This window comes from Narcine bancroftii, chromosome 10 (assembly GCF_036971445.1).
Source record: "Narcine bancroftii isolate sNarBan1 chromosome 10, sNarBan1.hap1, whole genome shotgun sequence".
Lineage (NCBI taxonomy): Eukaryota > Metazoa > Chordata > Chondrichthyes > Torpediniformes > Narcinidae > Narcine > Narcine bancroftii.
This window is the reverse complement of record NC_091478.1, coordinates 46,673,147-46,693,004: the sequence shown is the minus strand read 5'-3', so window position 1 is coordinate 46,693,004 and position 19,858 is coordinate 46,673,147. Positions and strand designations below refer to the sequence as shown.

The following is a 19,858-nucleotide window of genomic DNA, read 5'->3' as shown; positions in this document are numbered from 1 at the left end:
AAAGTATGTTCACAAGGACAGATGGCAGATAAAAATGTGGTGATAATAAAGTAACAAATGACTAAAGGATTGGAGGAAAAATGAGAATCAGAGATATAGCTAGAAAAACAGATAAAAGCTTTTATAGATACTGTATATAAAAAATGTTGAGCCCTTGTCCTAAAGAGTCTAAGGAACAACAGAACAAGAATTAAATAGGCATTTTGCAAGAATCACTATTTAGGACATCCATTCCCAACCATTTAAGGCTATGGCCCCTTAAGACTCTGTTCAAAGCTTATGGGCCTCCTTCCCTGTGAAGAAGTGAAGTTTTGTTGGTTTCTTCTGTACTTCTTACTGTCTCCATTAAAAAATATATTTTATGATTTCAGTCCATGGCCTCCCCCCCTCCTTAAATGTGCTGTGGCCCCCAGAGGAGTGGGAGAACAGGGGGTGGGGTGGAAAATAGCCCCATTGAGAATGGCTGATTTAGGGTGTAGGTGGGAAAGGGACACAGGGAACAAGTACGAGAGGCAAGCATCTTTGTGCAACACAAAGATAACCAAGAATAGTAAAGAGCTAAGCTGAAGGTAGAGTGGCTCAACATTCACAATAAATGTTGGTGAATTAGCTGCGCAATACATAGAAATAGATACGATTTCAGAGACATGGCTCTGCAGGGGCGGGGAGGTCAGGGATGAGAAATGAACAAACTCATAGCTACTCAATATACAAGGACAGACAAAATGGGAAAGGAAGTGGAATAGTTCTGTCAGCGAGAGGGATCTATACAATAGTACAGTGGTTTAGAAAGCAAAAGTCAGAAAGAGCATGGTAACCAGGAAGGAACTTGACTTAGGAGAGCTAGAAAGAAAATTGAGAAGGTTATGTAAAGTAGAATTAAGGTGTTCTATGCATATGTAAAGAACAGAAGGATGACTAGAGTGAAGGTAGGGCCACTTAAGGATAAAGGAGGCAACAAGTGCCTGGAGGCAGAGGCTGGGGAGGTCCTTAATGAATACTTAACATCCGTGTTCACCAAAGATAGGGACCTTGGACAATATGAGGTCAGTATAAAACAGGTTTATATGCTGGAGCATATTGAGGTTAAGAAAGAGGAAGAGCAGGATCTTTTTAGAAATAATCAGATTGTTAAATCCTGATGAGATTAGCCCAGGTTACTACAGGAAGGGAGGCAATAGATTGCTGGTGCATTGGAGAATGGCAAATGTAGTCTCATTTAAAAAAGGTAATAGGGAGAATCCTGGGAATAATAGACCAGTGAGTCTGGTGTCAGTGGTGGGCAAACTATTAGATAGGATTCTTAGGGACAGGATTTATGAGAATTTAGAGAAGGTCTTCTCAGGGACAGTCAGCATGGCTTTCTGAGGGGCAGGTCATGCCTCATGAGCCTACTTGAGATTTTTGAGAAAGTGTCAAATGAAATTGAAGGTAGGGCAGTAGACGTGGTGTTTCTGGATTTTAGAAATGCATTTGACAAGGTCCCCCATGGAAGACTCATTCAGAAATTCATGATGCTTGGGATCCAAGGAACCTTGGCTGTGTGGATTCAGAACTGGCTCGCCTGCAAAAAACCGAGGGTAGTAGTAGATGGAACATGTTCTGCCTGCAGTTCCCCAGGGATCTGTTCTGGGACCCTTGGTTTTTGCAATCTTTATAAATGCCCTGGACAAAGAAGTGAAAAGTTGGGGTCAGCAAGTTTACAGATGACATGAAAATTGAAGATGTTGTGGATAGCGTAAAGGTTGTTGTAGGTTACAGCACAATATATACAAGATGCAGAGTTGTGTGGAGTTCAATCCAGAAAAGTGTGAAGTGATGCATTTTCGAAGGTCAAACTTTAAAGTGGAGTACATGGCTAATGGCAGGATTCTTAACAGGGTGGAAAAGAGGGACCTTGGGCTTCAAATCACAAATCTCTCAAGGTTGCAGGTTGATAGGATAGTTAAGAAGGCTTGTGGTATGCTGGCCTTTATTGGTCAGGGATAGAGTTCAAGAGCCATAAGGAAATGTTGCAGCTCTATAAAACTCTGGTTAGACCCACACTTAGAATAATACAGGAAGGATGTGAAAGCTTTGAAGAGGGTGCAGAGGAGATTTACTGGGATGTCACCTGGACTGGAGAATGTATCTTATGAGGCACATTCTTTGGAGTGAAGAAAGGTAAGAAGTGACTTAATCGAGCTCTTCAAGATTACATATAGAATGGACTGACAGCACCTTTTCCTGGGCCAACAGTAGCAAATACCAAAGGACATCTGTATAAGGGGAGGAAAGTTTAGGGAGACGCCAGTGGTTTAAGATTTATTTGCTGAGTTAAAACTTACATCAACAGTGGTTGCTGCTCTTTGAGTCCGCTTGCCAACGAGGTCAACCTGTTTGAATTCTTTTTTCATGTACTTCTTAGCAACTTCATAAACCCAGGGAGGGCAGGTTGCAGAGAAGAGAAGTGTTTGAGGATTGGATATGGAATCTTATTGGAAGGAAATAAAACATTGAATTTCATTGTGAAGCACATGAAGCCTCAAACTAAGCATGAAATGCATTTGGAGATGATAAAATAATAACAAGCAACAGTGTGACACAATTCTACATTCCTCATGTTACTGACAGAACGAGGACGGCTGCACACAACAAAGGCAAACAAATGTGACAGACTTCTAAATATTTAACCATCACATTTATCCTGGCTCTCATAGGAGAGGGATTGCAATAAGATTCTCATACTAAATAATAAGCATTCCGGACATGTAGCACATTTCCACCTTTAGCTGAAGAAATAGGTACAAATCAGGGACACCACAACTATGTGCAGAGTTGAGGGCAGGAAGCTCAATGTCCTTGTTACTTCTAAATCACTTGTTCCAATAGTTTCACATCTGGTTTCACAACTGCAGTAACATTCTCCTGCATCCTCTTCAATGCATTGTTCCTAAAATTCAATATCGAACATTCTGCTTATAATTTACCATAACAAAGGCTCCTCATTCAGCATCTCATCCATAAACTCATCACTTCAAGTTTCCTATCTGTAATTCCTCGCCAACCCTTTCAGATCTTTTGATCCTCAAATTCTGATCAATCTTACATCCCAATTGCTTTAACCACCTCTCATCTTCTGTCCAGGCGCCAATCTTTGCCGTTCTACTGACCTCTTTTTTAATATATGGAATCTACTTCTTTCATGAAGCTTTTGCTTGCCCATTCAGACATCTCTGAAGGTCAGCACCAAATGTTCCATGACATTTACTGTTTAATATAATAGCCTGAATATGCCTGAGATTGTCTGATTTCAGAAGCTAAGCAGGGGAGACCGGCTAGGAACACCAGCTGCTGTAGGTTTCTGTGAGGGGCGCTGGATAAAGTCTGCCTTACGGTAGACAAAAGTTAAAGAATTTAATATATGTTACATTCTAAATGTAGTATTCTTCTTTCTTTGGCTTGGCTTCGCGGACGACGATTAATGGAGGGGTAATGTCCACGTCAGCTGCAGGCTCGTTTGTGGCTGACAAGTCCGATGTAGGACAGGCAGTCACGGTTGCAGCGGTTGCAAGGGAAAATTGGTGGGTTGGGGTTGGGTGTTGGGTTTTTCCTCCTTTGTCTTTTGTCAGTGAGGTGGGCTCTGCGGTCTTCTTCAAAGGAGGTTGCTGCCCGCCGAACTGTGAGGCGCCAAGATGCACGGTTTGAGGCGATATCAGCCCACTGGCGGTGGTCAATGTGGCAGGCACCAAGAGATTTCTTTAGGCAGTTCCTTGTACCTCTTCTTTGGTGCACTTCTGTCAGTGGAGAGCTCGCCATAGAACACGATCTTAGGAAGGCGATGGTCCTCCACTCTGGAGACGTGACCTACCCAGCGCAGTTGGATCTTCAGCAGCATGGATTTGATGCTATCGGCCTCTGCCATCTCGAGTACTTCAATGTTGGTGAAGTCGCTCCAATGAATGTTGAGGATGGAGTGGAGACAATGCTGGTGGAAGCGTTCTAGGAGCCGTAGGTGATGCCAGTAGAGGACCCATGATTCGGAGCCAAACAGGAGTGTGGGTATGACAACGGCTCTGTATACGCTAATCTTTGAGGTTTTTCAGATGGTTGTTTTTCCAGACTCTTTTGTGTAGTCTTCCAAAGGTGCTATTTGCCGTGGCGAGTCTGTTGTCTATCTCGTTGTTGATCCTTGCATCCGATGAAATGGTGCAGCCGAGATAGGTAAACTGGTTGACCATTTTGAGTTTTGTGTGCCCGATGGAGATGTGGGGGGGGGCTGGTAGTCAAGGTGGGGAGCTGGCTGATGGAGGACCTTAGTTTTCTTCAGGCTGACTTCCAGGCCAAACATTTTGGCAGTTTCCGCAAAACAGGACGTCAAGCGCTGAAGAGCTGGCTCTGAATGGGCAACTAAAGCGGCATCGTCTGCAAAGAGTAGTTCACGGACAAGTTGCTCTTGTGTCTTGGTGTGAGCTTGCAGGTGCCTCAGATTGAAGAGACTCCGGTACCAGATGTAAACAGCGTCTTCATTGTTGAGGTCTTTCATGGCTTGTTTCAGCATCATGCTGAAGAAGATTGAAAAGAGGGTTGGTGCGAGAACGCAGCCTTGCTTCATGCCATTGTTAATGGAGAAGGGTTAAGAGAGCTCATTGCTGTATCTAACCCGACCTTGTTGGTTTTCGTGCAGTTGGATAACCATGTTGAGGAACTTTGGGGGGCATCCGAGGTGCTCTAGTATTTGCCAAAGTCCTTTCCTACTCACGGTGTCGAAGGCTTTGGTAAAGTCAACAAAGGTGATGTAGAATCCTTTGTTTTGTTCTCTGCACTTTTCTTAGAGCTGTCTGAGGGCAAAGACCATGTCAGTAGTTCCTCTGTTTGCGCGAAAGCCACACTGTGATTCTGAGAGAACATTCTCGGCGACACTAGGTATTATGCTATTTAGGAGAATCCTAGCGAAGATTTTGCCTGCAATGGGGAGCAGCGAGATTCCCCTGTAGTTTGAGCAGTCTGATTTCTCGCCTTTGTTTTTGTACAGGGTGATGATGATGGCATCACAAAGGTCTTGAAGCAGCTTTCCTTGGTCCCAGCAGAGCTTGAAAAACTCATGCAGTTTGGCATGCAGAGTTTTGCCGCCAGCCTTCCAGACCTCTGGGGTGGGGGGAGGGGATTCCATCCATACCTGCTGCTTTGCCACTTTTCAGTTGTTCAATTGCCTTATATGTCTCATCCCGGGTGAGGACCTCATCCAGCTCTAGCCTTAAGGGCTGTTGAGGGAGCTGGAGCAGGGCGGATTCTTGGACTGAGCGGTTGGCACTGAAAAGAGATTGGAAGTGTTCTGACCATCGGTTGAGGATGGAGATCTTGTCGCTGAGGAGGACTCTGCCATCTGAGCTGCGCAGCGGGCTTTGGACTTGGGTTGAGGAGCCGTACACAGCCTTTAGAGCCTCTTAAAAACCCCTGAAGTCGCCAATGTCCACGCTGAGCTGGGTTCGTTTGGCGAGGCTAGTCCACCACTCATTTTGGATCTCCTGGAGTTTGCGCCGAAGATGGCTGCATGAGTGACGGAAGGCTCGTTTCTTCTCTGCCCAGGACGGCTTTGCAAGGTGAGCCTGGTGGGCAGCTCGCTTCTTTGCTAGCAGCTCCTGGATTTCCTGGTTGTTTTCGTCAAACCAGTCCTTGTTTTTCCTGGAGGAGAAGCCCAGTACCTCTTCAGTGGATGGCAGTATGGCAGTCTTCAGCGGATCCCAGAGGGTTTCAGAGGACGAGTCCGTGAGGCGGATTGCATCCTCAAGCTTTGCTTTGAGGTTTGCCTGGAAGTTTCCTCTCACTTCACCTGACTGCAAGTTTCCAACATTGAACCTCCTTCTGTGGGCTTTACTGTTCCTGGACTTTGGCTTGAAGTGAAGGTTGAGCTTGCAGCGAACAAGCCGGTGGTTAGTGTGGCATTCCGCGCTGGGCATGACCCTGGCGTCGAGCACATCTCGTTTGTCTCTTTCTCGCACCAGGACGCAGTCCAGGAGGTGCCAGTGTTTGGATCGGGGATGCATCCAGGTAGTCTTCAGGCAGTCCCTCTGCTGAAAAAGGGTGTTTGTAATGACAAGCCACTGTTCTGCGCAGAGCTCCAACAGGAAGCACCCGACACCATGCTTGCCCAGGATTCCTGGCCAGGTTTCTGAGTCTTTGCCGACGCGAGCGTTGAAGTCGCCAAGGATGACAATCTTGTCGGCTGTAGGGGTGCGTTGAATGAGGTTGCGCAGATCAGTGTAGAACTTGTCCTTTTCTGCTGGTTCCGCCTGATGAGGGTGATGCGACACTTGTTTTGAAGGGGGAGTCGCATGGACATGATCCGGTCCGAGTGGCCTGTCGGAAGGTTTTCGAGTTTGGAGGCAATGGAGTTCTTGACCATGAGCCTACACCAGATAGGCGTCGTTCATCCATAGGCTTACCAGACCAGTAGAGTGTGTAGCCCGCGCCGCGTTCTTGGAGGCTGCCTACATCTGGAGGCGGACTTCACTAAGAGCGGCTATGTCGATGTCAAGTCTGAGGAGTTCATGTGCGACGAGGGCAGACCGACGTTCAGGTCGGTGGCTGTCAGCCTTGTCTAGCATGGTTCTGATGTTCAAGCATGCTAGCTTGAGTTTGTGAGCATCTTTTGAGGGGGAGGACGTGGAGGGGGAGGACGTGGAGGGGGATGACGTGGACATGTCCTCGGGCCTGCGCAAAGGAGCTTTGAGGTGGAGTGCAGTGTGCGCAGTACTGGCCCCACCCTTTACACCCATGGTTCGTGTGCCGTGCCATGCCCCGGTCCGGGCAGAAGCGAGGAGGCGGTGGCCCCGGCCTCGGCAGAGCGAAGCAGGCGGAGACCCCAGTCTGGCCAGAAAGAAGGAGGCGGCGGCCCCGGTCCAGGCACAGGGAAGGCAGCGGCAGCCCCGGCCCTGGTCCAGCCAGAGGGTAGGCGGCGGCGGCCCCGATCTGGGCAAAAGCAAGGGGGAGGCGGTGGCCCCGGCCTCGGCAGAGTGAAGCAGGCGGAGGCCCCGAGAAGCAGGCGGAGGCAAACAGGTTGGATTGCGACCAGGTATGGTCCAACCTAGGAGGGAAGGCAGGCCCCTCCAGCCCAGGTAAGAAACCTGCATAGGAGAAGGCCACTCCGATCTAAAACCTATGACCCAAGGACCTCGCTGCCACGTCCCAAATGTAGTATTACGTGGACAATAATGGAACCCTTACCTTTTTCAGCTTGCCTCTACCCTTGCTTTACCTCTGGTCTTCCTTTCTGAAATCTATTCTCAGTCACCACTTAACAACATGAGATCCACAGTGACATGATTCCAAAACATGAGGTTTCTCAAACACTGACAGGAATCATCTTGAACTCTCTAATCCATCACTCTGGTTGATCACTGCCTGGCAACAGACACAAATACCTGGTTCCAATTCAGACAGTTGCCAGAGAGGAAGGTGATGAGAATTTATTACCATATACATTGGTACATAGATTACATCTATACATTGTCCAGGTACAAAATCCTTTATCCAGAGAGCTCCAAAATCTGGCAAATGGGGAGAGAGACAGGAGCGCGAATCGGGTATGTGAGGTGGGGGGGGAAGAGACCGGCAGCACGAGTTGGGCAGGCGAGGTGGGGGGGGACCGGCATTGCGAGTCTGGCGGGCAAGGTGGGGGGGGGGGGGAAGAGAGACCGGCAGCACGAGTGAGGTGGGGGGGATGGGGAAAGAGACCGGCAGCGCGAGTTGGGCGGGCGAGGTGTGGGGGAGACCGGCAGCACGAGTCAGGCGGGTGAGAAGAGACCTGCAGCGCGACTGGATATGGCAGCACAATTCGGGTGGGTTAGAATCTGACATTCCGAAATCCAGAAAATTCCAAAATTCGAAACACACTGTCCTCCAAGGGTTCCAGATAAAGGATTGTGTATCTCTACATATTATAATAAACTCTCATCATCTTCCTCTCTGACACGGAACCAGTCAGCTTGAAATCTTGACATCACAACTGATCCAGAGACGAATGCTGATTAACACATCTGTGCCATCACTTATTTCACCAACATTACATTAACCAACTTTGCTGTATCCCTGCCTGCAAGCTGTAGATTCTGCACATTTTTAAATGTACTACATCTGTTCAGATCAAAACACAAAAGGAAATGGCTTGTTGGTGACTTACCTTTTTTGTAGGCAAATTTCAGAATATCTTCCACCTGCTCAGCAAAGCCCATGTCCAGCATTTGGTCCACTTCGTCCAGTACCACGTGATTTAGTTTAGACAGGTCGATCTTCATGTTCTGCAGATGGTCCCTGATTCGGCCAGGCGTCCCCACCAGAATATCAATGCCATTGCGAATGTGGTTAACTAAAAAGCAAATCCAGTTTTAATTCAGTCTGTACACTCCATCCTCAATAATTGGATCCAATTATACAGAAGGAATTTTGGAATGTAATCCTCAAGAAGTAAATATCCTACCAGTTAACTGAAAAGATTAGCTTTGCTCAACCTAAAAATTGAATAACAGTGTAAGTACCATATATATGCGTGTAATAGTCGATACTGTGTAAAAGTTGATCCCTTATTTTTGGCCCAAAAATCTGGTATTTTCCATTTATCGTGTGTAAAGTCGCCAAACGTTTGGCCCCAGTAGTCCAAGCTTCTGATGTCCCATCCACCTGAGTTCCGGACACCTCAACCACTGTCTCTCGACTAGACCCTATCTTCCAAGCACCCGACCCCCTGAACGCGGACTTACCTCCTGGTCTTGTCTGAACTCCCAATGTCCCAAACGACGCAGGGACTTACTGCGGCCCTAATGAGTATGGTTTTATAGTAAACCCCCTAAAAATTGGTCCTAAAATTTCGACTATTACACACATGTATAAGGTAATTAAATCATCAAAACCCAAAGTAACATATGGAAATTGACAAATTTTTGAAAAGCTGGAATATGCTTGATCTTTGTTGCTGCATTGAGCCAGCTTTTTATTCAGATAGTGATGCACAATATCTGACCCATCCTTGTGAGAATTGTAAGGTAAAACATCATGAGATGGGAATGTGTAGGGAGTTACCCTGTACAGGGCAGTAACAAGAAGGGGAGGTGTCCTTGTACTCTTGTTAGGTAAAACATCATGAGATGGGACCGGAGAAGGAGTCACCCAGTACTAAGGAGTAACAGAATGCATCCTTGTACTTACAAGATAAGAGAGACATTGATGGATTGAGAGGCAGGAAGCTAGCAGGGAAAGGATAGCAACAGTTTAAGAGAGACATTGATGGATTGAGAGGCAGGAAGCTAGCAGGGAAAGGATAGCAACAGTTTTAGTCATTGGACAAGTAATGATATGATGATGTTCTAAGCATGTATCCAAGGGTATAAAAAATCACCATTTTGCTGATAACGGCAGAATGCATTCTCCGACTAACTTGGTTGGTCGCAAGTGTTACAATCCGGTAATAAAGAACAAAGAACCCTGATTTCGACTCAGCCTGGTGTTTGTCTCACTCATTCATGAACAAAGCAGACCTAACAGAAGCAAGTCACTTGTAGTCGTCATTCTCATAATCAACCTGATCATCTCCAGATGTTGAGTTTCCTTCTGAAAGAGGCAAATCCTGCCCCTTGTTTTGATCATTAGTTTGGCCTTGAACTCAGGGTTATTGTCAAAGTTACCAATACCATCGTATTAGGCATTCACATCCAGTGAAAAATACACAAAATTACGAATCATTGATACTATTGAAACACAAGAAACAAAACAAAAATGGATCAATAGAGAACAAATATAATCAACTCATTTAAAAAACTTACCCATACCCCATCGGACAATTTATCTTCATTGAAATGAATGGATTCAGTGAACTACCTAATCTAGTGCAGATATAATATCCAGTATAAACCACAGGAAATAGTCACACGAGTGCATTCCAATGACTGACCCGAGGTGGAATGAAAGTATTAAGACCCACACAGGAAATCTGGGGCTTCCACGTTCACAGGAGTGGGATTCAAAAATAAAACTGGATTGGCAATCTGGTGCTCACACGCAAATGCTGTGCAATAGATACTGGGAAAACCGCGACCAATTGGACAGCTCGGATCAGAAACACAGTTCATTTCTGTCCAGAGAGCGAACAATCACAGTTAATTGTTGAGTAACAAACACTCACTTTGACCATTGTATGCTGTTCCACCATAAAAACAAGGGACAGAAAGTTTTCTGGTGATATCCTTGATATCGTTTGCCACCTGCATCGCCAGTTCCCTTGTTGGAGTAAGTATTAGAGCCTGGCAAGGAAAAGAGATGAATGTAAAAGGTGGATAAGCAACTTATTCTTTATTGTAGGTGCATGGTAGTATTTGGAGGAGGGGAAAGGGAGAGAAAATTGGTGAGAATAAAATGTTAGTAATTAGCAAAAGATTTGTGTGAGCAGGCGCTGGGTCAGTGCAAGCGGTCAGAATGAATGGGAACCAGGTTTGGAATGGACCAAGTCTGCTCATCTGTCAAGACTCTGCCTTTGTGTCAAATAATGTTAAGCTTCTTCCCGTAATAATGATGGCAGAATACCAACTTCTACCATTTCGCTTTCTGTCTGCTCCCAAAAGAATCAGAAATCTTCATTTATCCAATTATTTTTCCCAGAAAAAAAATTCACCTGACATGAAATTACCTCGTTTCAGGTAACTCCTGCACCTCTCTTTCCATTTCTAGTTTACCTTCCCCTATTGACTTTTCTCTCCAACTCTCCCTCTCAAACTGCGTGCCACTGTCCCCCAGCCACAAGCGGTCGGAAGAATCCTTTGTCCTAGCATCATCAAGCAGAGCAGCCTCCCGAGCAGGAGTGGGGGCCCCAACCTTAGTGACGTTCCCTCTCTCCCCAGCACAGAGGAGCCCCCGACTCCAAACCCTCCCCCTGGCCTATTATCACACACGTTAGGATGTGTGGTAGGTTTAGGGGAGAATTTGGAGTTGGGAACTCTGGTGACTGGGGAGACACGAGTCTGCCGACTCACCAGTAAGTGTTCCCTCAGCCCGAGAAGCCTCCCCGGGGATCAGCAGCCGCATTGGGTTCGCATCAGGGAATGACGGTGGCAGCATTTTTTTTGATAAGAATTAAACATCATTTTAATGCTTAAAAAGCCTTTGTTGTTGTTTAAACATTGATACTAGTGATTTGCTGTTGCTACAGGGCTGTTTTTGAAAAAAACGTTTATTCGACATCGGCCCAGTCCCGACCATTTCAGATAATCAGAGTTGTACTGTATTTATTTGTTTCGGTATTTAAATTGCAACAAGACCCTTTAAGTTCAACTTGCTTTTATGTGAAAAGCCAAAGTAGATTGTGAGATTGCTGGTGCGGCCACTCAAATTATGCCATGGTCTATAACAGAATGGGATAAAAGCTGCATTGCTGACTTGGGAAATAGTAACAGGAGAAACTGAAAGGCAACAAGAATCAGCATCATCTGGCATATTTGTCTGAGTTTCACCGTCCGAGTTTCCATATGGACATTAACCACATTAGTTATACAATACCTTGGGTACGTTACTTAAAAAGACAAACAAACTTCTTTTATCACAGGTACTGACACAGCTGTCAAATAGGTGATTACCCTCGGAGATCGACCTCTCTTTGGTGTGGTCATATCCAACTGCAGCTTTTCTATCAACGGGATGGCGAAGGAAAAGGTTTTGCCTGTACCAGTCCTGGCCTGTGCCACGCAGTCACAACCGTCGTAGATAAAGTTGAATGTCTGTGCTTGTATCGGAAACAAATGGGTCACCCCTCGGCCTGTGGGACAGAAGTCAAAGGAATGTATGCAACAGGTTAAAAAAAATTGGGGGGGGGTGGGGGGGAGAGAAAACAGATGCACATTTCAAAACTAAAAAAAAGTTATAGCAGCTTGACTAGAATTTCCACTGGCTGGGATGCCTGGAGTTAGAAGCCACAGGCTCTGAATAACAGGACTGAGACGAGATTTTTAATTCAAAGCATTGGAAACTATTGGCAATTCATTACTTCAGTAATTCGTGGAATTACTCCAGCTTTTTCCTACATTAACCCTATCTGAACTTAAGGTTAGTGCAATGCTATTACAGCACCAGTGACCTGGGTTCGAACCATGTGCATTGTGTCAGGAGTTTGTTCGTTCTCTCTCTCTCTCTCTCTCTCTCTGTTTCTTCCCACCCTTCAAATAAAAGTCCAGCGGCTGTAAGTTAATTGATGTATTTGGACAGCACAGGCTTGTGGAAAGAAGGACCTGTTACCGTGCTGTATGTCTAAATTCTAAAAGCTTTTATTTCCACAAAAGATCAGTCACCTTGGTGGGAAGGATTAATCTCAGATCAGCCTTCTGCAATAGCCTGAACTGCCACAAAGGTATATTAACATCAAGCACAGCGAACCCAAAACTAGATTTGGTTATTGTCATGTGCACTGAGAAAGTGAAAAATTTAGTTTGCTGTGCTATGCAGGCATTGCAAAATTTTTAAAACAGAAAAAGCAATAAACAAAACACAACATTTACATGAAAAAGAGGGTAGCCAATATTTTAGGTCTGAGCCCTTTGTCAAGGCATGAGCAAAATACAGGCAGGTGGGGGGGGGGAAAAGAAGAGGGAGCAAGGGGCAGGAGTAGGCCAACAGGTAAGAGGTCATGGATGATTATTGATGGGAAGGTAGAAGAGAAAAAACCTGAGGTGATGGGGAAAGGGTAGCTCTGAATGGAAAGGGGAGGAGAGCTGGAGGAAAGGACACAGAGGGATAGGGAAAAAGAAAGACACTCGGGGGAGGGGTTTAATGGAAACTGGAGATGTCGAGTTGGAGAGTGCCCAGATGGAATATTCGGTGTAAACACTCCAACTTGCAGTTAGGTTTGGGGACCATATACAGCACAGAACAGGCCAGTTTGGCCCTACTAGTCCATGCCGGAACAAATCCCCACCCTCCTAGTCCCACTGACCAGCACCTGGTCCATACCCCTCCAATCCTCTCCCTTCCATGTAATTATCCAGTCTTTCCTTAAATGTAAATAATGTCCTTGCTTCAACCACCTCTGCCGGAAGCTTATTCCACATCTCAACTTTAACATCCCCCTGCAATCTCAAACCATGGCCTCTGGTTTGAATATCCCCCACTCTTAATTGAAAAAGCCTATCTACGTTGACTCTCTCTGTCCCTTTTAAAATCTTGAACACCTCCATCAAATCCCCCCTCAATCTTCTACGCTCCAGAGAAAAAAGCCCCAGGCTGCTCAACCTTTCTCTGTAACTCAAACCCTGACATCCTGTCAACATTCTCTGCACTCTCTATTTTGTTTATATCCTTCCTATAATTTGGTGACCAAAACTGCACACAGTATTCCAAACTTGGCCTCACCAGTGCTTTGTACAATTTCATAACATCCCAACTCTTGAATTCAATACTCCGATTTATGAAGGAAAACATTCCAAATGCCTTCTTCACCACTCTATCTACCTGAGTATCAACTTTGAGGGTACTATTTACCATAACTCCTAAATCCCTTTGTTGCTCTGCACTCCTCAATTGTCTACCATTCAATGTATATGACCTATTTAAATTTGCCTTTCCAAAATGCAACACTTCACACTTATCCGTATTAAATTCCATCAGCCATTTCTTAGCCCACTCCTCTAGCTTTCCTATATCTCTTTTTAAGCTACTGTAATCTTCCTCACTGTCCACAATACCACCAATCTTTGTATCATCTGCAAACTTACTTATCCAATTTACCACCCCTCCTCCAGATCGTTTATATATATAACAAACAATAGTGGACCCAGGACCGATCCCTGAGGAACTCCACTAGTCATCGGCCTCCAATTTGACCAAACAATTTTCTACCACTACTCTCTGACACCTCCCATCCAACCATTGCTGAATCCATTTCACTACCTCCTTATTTATACCTAATGCCTCCAGCTTTTTTCCTAACCTCCTGTGGGGAACTTTGTCAAAAGCTTTACTAAAGTCTAAATAGACAACATCCACAGCTTTCCCTTCATCAATCTTTTTTGTAACCCCCTCAAAAAATTCAATCAGGTTTGTTAAGCATGATCTACCCCTGACAAAACCATGCTGACTACTACCTATCAATCCCTGTTCTTCCAAATATTTGTAAATGCCATCCCTCAGAACACTTTCCATCAACTTGCCCACCACAGACGTCAGACTCACAGGTCTATAATTTCCAGGCTTACATTTGGACCCTTCTTAAACAGCGGAACATTAGCCACCCTCTAATCCTCTGGCACTATCCCCATGACCAGTGACATCCTAAATATCTCTGTTAATGGCCCCACTATCTGTGCACTAGTCTCCCTGAGTGTCCTTGGGAATACATTGTCCGGACCCAGAGATTTGTCCACCTTTATCTTTTTTAACACTGCCATCACTACCTCCTCGGTTATCCTTGTATGATTCACGACCTCCCCACTATTTTTCTTTACTTCAACTGGTACAATATTTTTTTCCCGAGTGAATACCGAGGAAAAGAAATCATTTAAAATTTCACCCATTTCCTCTGACTTCCCACTCAGCCTACCCTCCCTATCTACAAGGGGTCCAATTTTATCCCTCACTAATCTTTTACATTTAATGAACCTATAGAAACCCTTTGGATTTATTCTTACTCTGTCTGCCAAAGCCTCTTCGTGCCTCTTTTTGGCGTTTCCAATTTCTTTCTTAAGATTTTTTCTACACTCCTTGTAGTCCTCTTTCAATTTCTCATCACCCTGCTGTTTATACCTCTTGTACACCTCCCTCTTTTTCCTAACCAAATTTCTAATATTCCTCAAAAACCAAGGCTCCCTATGACTTCCAGCCTTTCCTTTCATCCTCACTGGGACATATCTACTCTGTACTCTCAAAATTTCTTCTTTGAATATTCTCCATTTTTCATTTACATCCTTTCCTGAAAAAATCATGTCCCACTCAATACTCCCCAAACCATTCTCATTCCTTCAAAATTTGCTCTTCTCCAATCCAGCACCTCAACTTTAGGCCCTTCTTTGCTCTTCCCTAAAACTAATAGAGTTGTGATCACTAGACCCAATTTGTTCTCCAACATTAACCTCAGACACCTGACCTATCTTGTTCCCCAACAGGAGATCCAGTATTACACCGTCCCGAGTCGGTTCCTCTACATATTGATTAAGAAAACTATCTTGCACACATTTGACAAACTCTAGTGCATCCAGCCCTCTTACTGTATGGGTGTCCCAATCAATGTGAGGGAAGTTAAAATCATTCATGATCACTACCTTATATTTACTACACATATATGCTATCTCCTTACAAATTTGTTTTTTCTTGGCCTATTTGGTGGTCTATAATACCCTCATGCCTCCTCCACCCCTCAATTCCACCCAAACAGCCTCACTGGACGATCCCTCCAAACCATCCTGCCACCTCACAGCAGTAATGTCCTCCTTAACAAGCAGAACAACCCCTCCCCCTTTTTTTATCCCCTGTTCTACCACATCTAAAACATTTGTATTCTGGAATATTTAGTAGCCAGTCCTGTCCCTCCTTTAACCCGGTCTCACTAATTGCCACATCATGATTCCAAGCACCAATCCATGCTCTAAGGTCATCTACCTTGTTCACTATACTTCTTGCATTAAAGTATAAGCATTTCAGAGAATGACCCTCACATATATTCCCTATTCTACCTTTTACCTTAACCTCCATCCTTCCTTCCTTTGTTATCTTTATTATTCTTAACTAGGTGGCCATGCACCCTAAACACTGCTCGTAAACTCTGCTCCCCACCCTCCCCCACAGCTCTAGCAAATCTGCTTGCCAGGATATTGGTCCCCCTCCAGTTCAAGTGGAGTCCGTCCCTTTTGTACAGGTCCAACTTTCCCCAAAAGAGATCCCAATGATCCAAAAATCTTATCCCCTGCCCCCTGCACCAGCTCTTTAGCCATGCATTCATCCTCCACATCCTCCTATTACTACCCTCTCTAGCATGTGGCAGCTGCAGCAATCCACAGATTACTACCTTAGAGGTCCTGTTTTTTAACTTCCTGCCTAATTCTATGTATTCCTGTTTCAGGATCTCATCCCCACTTCTAACTAAGTCATTGGTCCCCACATGAACCACGACTTCTGGCTGCTAACCTTCCCCTTGCAGAATTCTGTGAACTCGATCAGAGACATCCTGACCCTTGCACCAGGGAGGCAACAGACCAACCTGGATCCCCGATCTCGTCCAACAAACCTCCTATCTGTCCCTCTGACAAGTGAGTCCCCAACCACAATTACCCTGTTCTTATCCCTCCTTCCCTTCTGAGCCTCAGGGGCAGCCCGTGCCAGAGACCTGACCCCCACGACTCATCCCTGATAGGCTGCTCCCCCCAGCAGTACCCAATGCCGAATACATGTTGCTGAGGGGCACTTCCACAGGGATACACTGCACTGGCACTCTCCCTCCTTTCCTTACAGTCCAATTTTATCCCTCACTAATCTTTTACATTTAATGAACCTATAGAAACCCTTTGGATTTATTCTTATTCTGCCTGCCAAAGCCTCTTCGTGCCTCTTTTTGGCCTTTCCAATTTCTTTCTTAAGATTTTTTCTACACTCCTTGTAGTCCTCTTTCAATTTCTCATCTGACTCCTGTCTTCTAGGGGCTGACTGTCTCCCTGTAACTCCTTTCTATCACTGCCTTTACTTCCCTTATGATCCTCAGTTCATCCAATTGCAACTCAAGCTCCCTAACACGGTCGCTCATGAGTTGCAATTGGATGCACCTTTTGCAGGTGTAGTCGTCAGGAACAGCTGTGCTGTCTCTGACTTCCCACATCCCACAATTGGAGCATTTGACTACCCCAGCTGACTCCATTACCTCCCGTCTCAACGTATATAGGTTATTTAAAGAAAAATTAAAGAAATAATACTAAAAGACTAACCAAAAAGGACACCTTACCACACAGGGAGCTCCTTCTTACCGAAGTCCCTCGAGCCAAAATCCCAAGTCTCCACTCCTTCACTGCCCCACTCCTCAATGGCTGCACCCTCCCCTTTCATTCCTTTTATCGGCCCCTTGACCAATTAACCCCGTCACTTTCACCAAGCTCCTCCTCCTCCGACTCACAGCCCGACTCTCTCCGATCTCCTCCTCCGACTCACAGCCGAACCAAGTAGTATGTGCAGTAGAGGGGGAAGCCAAGTTGTTCAGAGGAGGACATCTCAAATGCTTTGAAATGGAAGAATGAAATGAAATGTGCCAGAAATGGAGGAATGGAGAGAAAGCAATTGAATCCTTACAGGGGACAGGGTGCTTACTCAGGCACCTGCCTGCTGTTTGCTCATACCCAATTGAAGGGCTCAGGCCCAAACCGTTGGTTACCCTTTATTTCCTGTCAACTCTGCCTGACCTGCATTGAAAAATAGATGCCACTCTCCTGCAAAGAAAACCAATGGTCAAAAACAAAAGAACAAGATTAATTATCACAACAGTCAGACTGGGTTTTTGCCATTTTAACATTATAGGCTACTGAGATTCACTCACTGCGTCTTCCTGCCATTGGTCTTGTGCAGCTGAGCAAGAATCAGGTACAAAAATCGGTCTGTGCAGTTAGAGTCCCAGTAAGATCAATGACCATAGGTGCAGTAACCATCCTGGCTTCTGTACCCATCCAAGTACCAAAGGTTGGAGCCACCTCCGTCGCCATAGCCACTCCTCTCATTCTAAAAGAGCAGCTGCCTCTCCTGCAGATGCCGTAACCATGCACCATCTTGGCCTCTGTCATAGCTGTGAGTGCCACGCAACGCAAGATTGCATCCTCCCCACCTTAGAGCTTGGTGGGGAGTGCCCACCAACAGCAAGACACCTGATCCCACACTACCTGGATGCTGCTAATCTATGAGAAGATCCCTCACTCAGAGATTAAGGCCAAGCCATCTTTCCCACCCCCAAGGAATAGTCATGGCTCCTGGTTGATAATGACTCCTAACTGGAAATGCATACATTTGGTAGAGATGAATCTGGGATCCATCATCGTCCACCTCTCAGAGATCAGGCTGGTGTCCCCAGTAAATTAACAATGAGAGACGAGAGAAAAAGGCAGACCCTTGAAGGCATTCTGACACTTTAACATTGCAATGACAAAGCGGTTTTGTGATTTTAATCTCCACACAGCCCTCACCTTTGTATGCAGCAATGAATTAAATAAAAAATCTGGATGCACCAAATAAACAAATTCATCATTTAGTAATTATGAAATGGAAACCTCCTGAGCTCACTGTACCAATCTGCAAGGGAAGAAACAGAGTTAAAACACTTACTGTTAAGTAGTTTAATAGTCTCCTGAGAAATTTTGAAGTTTGAAAAGGCACCTGCCTTCTGTTCTGGAGAAAGTTTCTAAAAAGAAAAAGGTATCAAAAATAAGTCACAAATCTTGTTTCAAACAAAATAGAAGACAGACAGCTTATCAAAATAGGACTGAGCATAGTGTTTACTTCAAAACCTGACAGTATCACTCAATAAACCACCTGGAAGAAAGAAAACACTTCTTACTTTGCTGTAGGTTCCCTGATGCGATACTTTATTAAGTTGAACATTGCATAATGTGTGAACATGGTACGTTTTTCAAAACCAGTTCTGTTTACTGTTCACAGAAAACATCTACACCTGTGAACGGTCGGCATCATCACTGATTCCTTCAATGACGCACATGAGAAAACGGGTCGCATACTGAGCATTCAGAATTCAAGGAATCATAACAACTACTTCTGCGACAACACCCCAGTAACAACTATGATCCACAAAGGGACCCTGAGAAATGTCAACCACTTTCCACAGTGTGGGAGAAATGTGAGAGACCAAGACTTCAAATCCAGCAACAACCCCAGTGTTCCTGCGATAGGTATGTTGAAGAAATACCTTGAGTAAACACCCAGCACATGGTCTGTTCTTGCTGCTGCCACAAGACTCGCACCATCAGGTTCAGGAACGGCTGCTCCCCCTCCTCCACCAAATTCCTCAACAACAAACTCAATCTGGGACACATTTAAGGACTCTTACTTGTGCACTTCATTGATTTTTTTAAATTCTCTCTGTAATAGTTTCTTTACCTTTGTTAGCTGTTTACAATTCTTAATCTGTTTACATGTGTACATTGTGCACAGTTTTTTCTTGCACTACCAATAAGTAGCAATAATTCTGCCTCACCCGCAGGAAAAAGAATCTCAGGGTTGTACGTTTGTACTGTGACAATAAATTTGAAATCTGAATAACAGCTTTGCCAAGTCCGACAAATTGACTGGTGAGGTGGGGAATCAACGTCCGCTTCCACCACCCATGCCGATATTCCAACAGATGCATTGTTCACACTGAATTAGCTCCTCAGGCAGATCACATGCTCCGAGGGCTGAGGATCCTAAGTCACTGTAATGGCAATAGCTTTCCAAGAGAGGGATGACAACTTACAAAAAAAGTCACTGTAATGGCAATAGCTTTCCAGAAGAGGGATAACACCTGACAAAAAAAAGCGATTGTCAGTGTGGGGGTGGGGCAAATGACATCATCACTGACTCATGGAAATCCCTTGCATGTGCCCACTCAAAACTGAGAAGCATCTGAAAAGCCTCTGAGATGGTCAAGTTCCAACACTAAATGCACACAGATATCAAGTGTAAAGTGGAGGAGGTGCACAATATCCTGAAGACTGACCACTCTGGCTCTCTCAGAATTCACAAAACACTCAATACAAGAAATTATCAAGGGTTCTTGACTGGAAACATTCACTTTTTCCACACATAGATGCTGCCTGACCTGCTGAATATTTTAATTTCAGAAATCCAGCACATGGAATTTTGGGGCAGGGGAAATGTTCAACCTCAG

The 19,858-nt window shown here is 45.0% G+C and overlaps 1 protein-coding gene across 2 annotated transcripts in view; it reads right to left on the bottom strand.

Moving 5' to 3' along the window:
* ddx21 (DEAD (Asp-Glu-Ala-Asp) box helicase 21) overlaps nt 1-19,858 on the bottom strand; it is a 43,678-nt gene that overhangs the window by 17,459 nt on the left and 6,361 nt on the right. For both annotated transcript variants that reach the window (XM_069900849.1, XM_069900850.1), the window contains exons 3-7: nt 18,301-18,376; nt 11,601-11,779; nt 10,157-10,274; nt 8,162-8,347; nt 2,328-2,473 (exon numbers count right to left, since the gene is read on the bottom strand). In XM_069900849.1, the coding sequence (XP_069756950.1) occupies nt 2,328-2,473; nt 8,162-8,347; nt 10,157-10,274; nt 11,601-11,779; nt 18,301-18,376 (705 nt within the window). The remainder of the gene's footprint in view (nt 1-2,327; nt 2,474-8,161; nt 8,348-10,156; nt 10,275-11,600; nt 11,780-18,300; nt 18,377-19,858) is intronic.